Genomic DNA, 7,475 nt, shown 5'->3' with positions numbered 1-7,475 from the left:
TTTATTTATTTGAGAGAGAGAATGAGATAGAGAGAGCATGAGAGGGGGGAGGGTCAGAGGGAGAAGCAGACTCCTCGCTGAGCAGGGAGCCCGATGCGGGACTCGATCCCGGGACTCCAGGATCATGACCTGAGCCGAAGGCAGTCGCTTAACCAACTGAGCCACCCAGGCGCCCCAGAAGTAGTTTTTAAAACTGTTTAGATCACACATGAAAAAGACATAAAGTGAGAGGCCTTTCACTACATTAAAATAAACCACAGGCAAACAATGAATAATTTTTAAAAAGAAAAAAAAAAAAAAAAAAAAGCCAAAACCCTAGAATCTTAAGTACAGAGAACTGGTGGTTGCCAGAGGGGAGGTGAGTAAGAAGACTGGTGAAATATAAAAAAGGGATTAAGAGGCACAAACTTCCATTTTTTTAAAAAAAAATAGGTCCCAGAGATGAGAAGTAGACCATAGGGAATATAGTCAGTAATACTGTAATAAAAGTGTACAGTGACAGGTGGTAACCACCCTTACTGTGTGAGCACTGGGTAATGTACAGGACTGTCAAACCACTATGTTGTACACCTGAAACTAACACTGCATGTTAATCAGAGTTCAATTAAATATATATATATATATTAAATTAAGAAACTGGGAAGTAACTTACCTGAACAAGATGAATAAGTGTTGTCAGAATAGCACATCTCAACATATTGTGCTCTTCACTCTGCTTCCAAAGAAGAGGCAAATACTGTACCAGACATCCTACATATGGTCGTATCTATCACAGCAGAAGTAGGGGAAGCAAAAGAACTGTATTAGGAAAGAAGGCAATTTCCTTCAAGAAACAATGACACAACACTATTAAGTCCCAGGCAGGAAATATTTAATATTTACTAAATGAAAGGTATTATGCATATATCTTTTTAAAGATAAATCAGATATTACACAGAGACATACAGCTCTATGGTAAATATTTTTAAAGAATTTTAAATAAGTACCAGATTTACTGCATGAATTAAAATTTAGGAAAACAACATAACACAGCCAGTTATCTATAGTTTAAAAGAAAATGCTGCTATATCCTGGATCTTTTTTTAATAAAACAGCTTACCTAACTAGCAATAACACTGTTTTAGAACATTGGGCTCCCTGCTCTGCAGGGAGCCTGCTTCTCCCTCTCCCCCACTCTCCCCCCTGTGTTCCCTCTCTCGCTGGTCTCTCTCTATCAAATAAATAAATAAAATCTTTAAAAAAAATAAAAATTCAAAAATTTAAAAAAAAAAGGAGAGGAGAAGTCTAATATTTTGGGGTGAAGTGCCATGAGACTTGAAACTAAAATTCAAATGGTTTAACAACAACATTAATTTGTATATGCACATAGATTAAAAAAAGAGCAATATAGTAAAATGTTAGTAACTGATAAAACTAGATGAAGAATATATGGGTATTATTTACTGCTGAAATATGTCAATGAAATATATGTAAAAAAAAAAATACTGCCTATACGTAATTCTGAAAATGGTTATACTCTATGGCTTTTTAGGGTAGGTCAGTATCAACTATTTGCTTAACATCTAATAAAACACATGGAATTAAGAACATTTTCTAGACATCAGGCTATAAAAGAAACTAAACTATCAGCTTAATACAAATGAGATGAAAAGTACACTACATGCACTCATCTTTTGGCACCTCCACTCAAAAAGAAAACAGAAGAGAATGCAGGGGAATACTATGAGAAGTACAATCTTATGAGTTAGTTCATCACGTATAGTGAGGTATCCACTTTCCTTTGTTAACATGTTACTGAAAATGTGAAAATCAAGTATGTGAGAGCCTAACAAATGTTTTAACAAGGGTTCCATCCAAAGGGGATTTAAAAAAGGAAGTACCCAATGACACCTCATGTTTTAGATCTAATTTTCACAGAATATTTAATATTTCACACAGGCCCTTTAATTTTGTCCTTTTCTTCAGAAATATTTAAGTTTAAAGAATGTCTGCCTGACACCCAAACCTGATGATCACCTATTTTTTCTATGTATTTATGGGATCGCTGCTATGGAATAATTTAATTTTAAGTTTTCAGCTACTTTTTCAAAAAGCAGAGAAAATGTGATTTTTAAGTAATTGCACATTAATAGTATTAAGATGGCAACTTCACTGAAACTTCACAATTAAACCATTATGTGTCATCTCACTGTTGTAAGATGGCTCAAACTATTATTTATTGACAAAAATGAAATTTAGCACACAAAAGATAGATCAATGATATATAAATGAGGGAGCTGTTCAAAGGTTAACATAGGAAAGCTCAACAATCAGACTACTGAAAATATTTTTCATAACCACTTCCTACCTGAGTTCTGAAAACAGAAAATACTACTGGATAACTCTATCTCATTATTTACTGATGATAGAGTCATCTGAGTCGCTGAGGCTATTTGTGTTCTGAAAGGCAAATATGGATAAAAGGACAAAAGCACTTCTACATTTACTAAGCATGAGGAATTTCAACCTGGGATAAAACGATTAAGAGATCTGGGAAGATGTAGGTAAGAAAATTCATTACCACAAAAAGAAATCTTCAATAAATTTCCATTAGCCAGATGATATCTAAGATTATAAAAAATGGCCAAACCTTGTTTCTAAAATCAATTTTTGTAAATGAACAACAATTTATTGTATTTGTATAATGATCTACAGTATACTGCACATTTATAATAATTTCATACTTAGGAAACCTTGTGAGTTCGGTGATTTCAGAATTATCTTTATTATTTTATACACAATGACACAAAGTTAAAGATCTTACCGAAACTAAATAGCAGAGACAGGCACTTGAAATGAGTTTTAGAGCTTCAATTAACTATCTGTGTGATCAAAATCTCTCAATATTCTTTATAAGCCAATACCAAAATGAAATAATGTAACTAATGTAATAAGAATCCCAGGTGCTAAGAAAATTGTAAGATAATACTATTTTTAGACACTCGGACCTGTATCTGCTGCAAGTGATTAACAGAGACTCAAAACTTCTCCTGGACTTGCATGGTGACTGCATCGGTAATACCACTAAGATGTATGTACTTTAACAAATTCCTTAAAATCTCCAACTATTTGAGGTAATAAATTCCAATCCTCACCCAAAGGTTTCTGTGAGGATTAAATGAGAAATATATGCAAATGACTCAGCACAGACATTTTTAACTTGTCCTTATCCAGTAACTGACAGCAAGTCTCATCAGTTGCTTTAGAATTGAAAAACAAGCTCAAGGTATCAGAATTCACTAAAAGATCCAGGAACACACTTCGAATCTGTGGATATGAACTCAGTTATCCTTCCCTAGTATCTCACAGATTTACTTCAGTACTTTTCAAACAAGGATATGCAGTGGTGAACTAGGATATGAGAAATTACTAGGATAATTAGAGGGAAGATTCTTGGATTATCAATTTTTCACACAAATTAGAGGAGAGACAGAGAAGCTAAATAATTTAACAGTTTAATAATATACCTGTTGAAAACTTTACATAATCTTTTTTATATTAAACATGTATATAATGTAGACCAAACTGTAAAACACATTTAATTTTGAAGGTAAAAATTGACCTCTGAGAATATTTGCATCTGCTGATACACGTGTGGTTATGTCCTCAAACACAATGAATTTTAAGAAGTTTTATTAAGTATAAACTGGATTTACTAAGAGATATAAAATTCTGCACTCTAAACACCTTCATATTACTGATCCCATTTTTAAATTTTAGATTTTAACTTTCTCAAGTCATTTTTTGAAAACTCAAGTACATGTCAATATAACCGAAACCACAACCATATAGGTTATAAGCATTTTAATGCATATTTTAACTTTTAAATAATGTACATAAAGCAAAAACATCAATGCATTCTACACATACTCTACTCACCTCTCTGACATTTATTTTAATGTTTTACAACAAATTTACCTGTATATTGACTCTTTCAATCACACAAGAAAGGACATGCAAAACATGCATCTTTGTGTCACATTCTGTAACTTGCTGCAGTAGCTGAAAAAGTAGTGTGAACATGGTTTCCAAATACTGCAGGGAAAGAGAAATAAAAGGGGGGTCAGAGTAGAAATAGAAATATCTTCACAAACAGAATTAAGAAAATTAAATCAAAATCTCAAAGCAATAAACAGCAATCAACCAAAACCTCAGCATTACCTAAATAACTTCAAATTGTTCAAGTTGCCAATATTTAGGACGGTGATTCTTTTTTCTTTATTATTGCTCAATGGGTCCATTTGAGAATTTAATTCATCCACAAACACAATAATGTTTTCAGAGAAAACTGTGTCTCAACTTTGTGTTTACACTTTATACCGCTAACTAAACTGCGAATAGTGTCTCTCTTGTCTTTGCCCTTCCATATATGCCTATTGCCAATCACAGAATGTTTTGTTTTGCAAATTCTACTCGTTAAAGCAAAAGGAATATCAATAACTATACTCGCATACCAGCTCTCTGATGTGGCCCTTAACATATGCTGCATGGAGATATCAATTTCTGTACATATATGTTACTCAAAGAATGACACGATATTATTAGGAATTAGAAAACAAGTATCCCATGTCTGGCTATTGACTCTTTCCTATGTTACAAAATTACAGTAGGAATTAACAAATCACAGGATGCCAGATACTTACATAAAACAAACATGTGACCTTCCAGATAGTTTACTTACTTTTAGGAAGATTTCAAAAACATATTTATTTCATCCAAAAATACCTAATGATTCTTTTACTAATGAAAAACCTGGCTCTATAAGCTTCTCCATGTATGACCTACACAAGAAGTACAGATAGACATTTTATCATATTAACTTTCTTCTTGCCCAGTTTTTTTTTTGTTTTGTTTTTGTTTTTTAAGAGAGAGAGAGAAAGAGAGAGGAGAAGCAGAGGGAGAGAGAATCTTAAGCAGGCTCTATGCCCACCGCGGAGGCCGACTCCAGGCTTGATCTCACCACCCTGAGATCACAACCGGGGTGGAAACAAAAGTTGGATGCCTAACCGACTGAGCCACCCAGAGGCCCCTGCAAAGTCTTCTTAAGAATCAGTACTACCGGGGCGCCTGAGTGGCTCACAACAAACAGATGAGGATAACCTAAGGAGTAAAAGTAACAGACACAGATAAAATGAAGCTAAATGTTTTATAATTGTGAAAAAAAAGTTTATCAACTCCCAGTTAAGATAGCTAAACAAAAATAAGCAGAATAAAAATAAAGCTATGAATCAAAATTACCAATACAATTACTTCCAAAATAATCCAATATACTTTTAAATTTGGCTTTAATCAATAACAGATACATATAATTTCAGTTATAAAATAACACTTAATATTCAAAGGACGTAAGCAGAAATTGTTATCAATCTTAAAAATAAATATTCTTACCGGTAGAAACTGATCTGTTCTAAATTCAAAATCATCAACAGGTAAAGAGTAGTTAAGGAATACTGAGAATATATGAGATATATCCGAATAAAATATGTCTAAAAACCAAATAAATAAGCCATTCAAAAACTACATTTTAAACTAACAAATTTTACAAAAAAATTAACAATTTAAATGTGTTGCTAAAATTTTTCACAGTGAAGTATTTTTTTAAAAAAAGATTTTATTTATTTATTTGAGAGAAAGCACAAGTAGGGGGAGGGGCAGAGGGAGAGGGAGACAAATAGACTCCCGGCTGAGCAGGGAACCCAATGCGGGGCTCCATCCCAGGACCTTGGGATCATGACCCGAGCTGAAGGCAGATACTTAACTGAGTGAGCCACTGAGGCACTCATGAAGTATATTTTTTTAAGACTTTATTTTTAAGTAATCTCCACAGCCAACATGGGGCTCCAACTCACAACCCCAAGATCAAGAGTCGCGTGCTCTACCGACTGAGTCACCCCGGTGCCCCATCACAAAGCAGTATTTTTAAATTCTTTAAAGGATATTTAACTTCAGTGTTGTAGCTGTTTCAATACGGACCTAAAAAAAAAGTACATTATTAGTTTTTAATAATTCTAGAGCTACTAAGTATCATTAATATCAAATGGCAAAAGAATTTATTCCAAATCACTTTCTTTACTCTTTTTGTTAATATTTAAGCCACAGAGCAAATTATCATCTGGGAATAAAAGAATATTCCTCTTACAAAGAGTTGAAAAGAAAAAGTAAAAAGTCCCATCTTTCTCAGTTCCCCATAATTTATTTCAGGAGACTTTAATCCAGGGGGTGCTTCCAGGAAAAAAATAATTTGCCATAAGTGTGTAGAGGGGGTGGGACTGAGAGAACAGTACAAAGGGGTTGCCACAGGGAAAGAGAAGGTTGAGATCAGGGAGGACAGACAGGCAAATGGGCTGGGGCCGGTGAAGCTGGAAGATGTTCAGTGTGAAGAGTGAGGGAGGAGAAAAGTAGTAAGAGGAGGGAAGAGGAGGAGGAAGAACACACATTCCCATCTGCCACCTCCATTAACAGGAAATCCTTGAACTATCCAAAGATATATTCCAAGATTTTCTAAATCCCAAAGTTCACAAATACACAAAGATTTGTACAAGCTCCTGACCTTCCCAAATCTTATTTTCTTCGTTTATCAGCATGTTCCCTGGGCAAATCACATCAGGACATCTCAATCTCCCCATTATTTTCTTTCAAGTGTTACCTGTGATTTGGTCAACTCAACTCGCACAGGCTACCATACCCAGAGTTTCCACGAAAAGTAACATGAACTCAAGCCATGACTGAATTCTATATTCTACTCCATAAAACAATATACCTAAAACATTTATTTCCCAGCTGAGAGTCATTATTTTCTTAGATGCTACACTTACTGTACCTGAAATAGCAAATGGCTTTTTCTCGGCAGCCATTTTTCAAAGAAACCGTTTTAACCATTTTACAGGAGCTTCTGAAGTTCTGAGAGGCTGATCAGGCATGTTCACCAAATGTTAAGCACTCTACTGTCAAATCCACAGATCCAAGAGCCTACAGTGCAGATGTTTTCTTGCCTGCCTTTACTTTTTATTCACTATCTCTAAAGGCAATGTGAACATTTTCAGACTTTTAAATGATGTAACAAATTTGCTGATTGTCTAATACATGCAAAGCACCATGCCAAGCTGTCTACCATGAAATGACCTAATGAAAACAAGGTATACTTGTGTGATTAAAACTATTCAATAAGGAACTATTATCTCCCAGGCAATGTTGGATGCTGCAGAAAAAAGCTTTTTTTTTTTTTTTTTTTTTTATTTTTTTTAAAGATTTTATTTATTTATTTGAGAGAGAGAGAATGAGAGAGAGAGAGAGAGAGCATGAGGGGGGGAGGGTCAGAGGGAGAAGCAGACTCCTCGCCGAGCAAGGAGCCCGATGTAGGACTCGATCCCAGGACTCCAGGATCATGACCTGAGCCGAAGGCAGTCGCTTAACCGACTGAGCCACCCAGGCGCCCC

The 7,475-nt window shown here is 34.7% G+C and overlaps 1 protein-coding gene across 2 annotated transcripts in view; it reads right to left on the bottom strand.

Moving 5' to 3' along the window:
• Window positions 1-7,475, bottom strand: part of IPO11 (importin 11) — a 211,476-nt gene that overhangs the window by 117,011 nt on the left and 86,990 nt on the right. For both annotated transcript variants that reach the window (XM_044916828.1, XM_021702083.1), the window contains exons 17-20: window positions 5,979-6,012; window positions 5,428-5,468; window positions 3,958-4,074; window positions 653-766 (exon numbers count right to left, since the gene is read on the bottom strand). In XM_044916828.1, coding sequence (XP_044772763.1) covers window positions 653-766; window positions 3,958-4,074; window positions 5,428-5,468; window positions 5,979-6,012 — 306 coding nt within the window. The remainder of the gene's footprint in view (window positions 1-652; window positions 767-3,957; window positions 4,075-5,427; window positions 5,469-5,978; window positions 6,013-7,475) is intronic.

The sequence above is a fragment of the Neomonachus schauinslandi genome, chromosome 7, assembly GCF_002201575.2.
Source record: "Neomonachus schauinslandi chromosome 7, ASM220157v2, whole genome shotgun sequence".
NCBI lineage: Eukaryota > Metazoa > Chordata > Mammalia > Carnivora > Phocidae > Neomonachus > Neomonachus schauinslandi.
The sequence above is the reverse complement of the archived record's forward strand: the minus strand, read 5'-3'. Positions and strand labels throughout refer to the sequence as shown.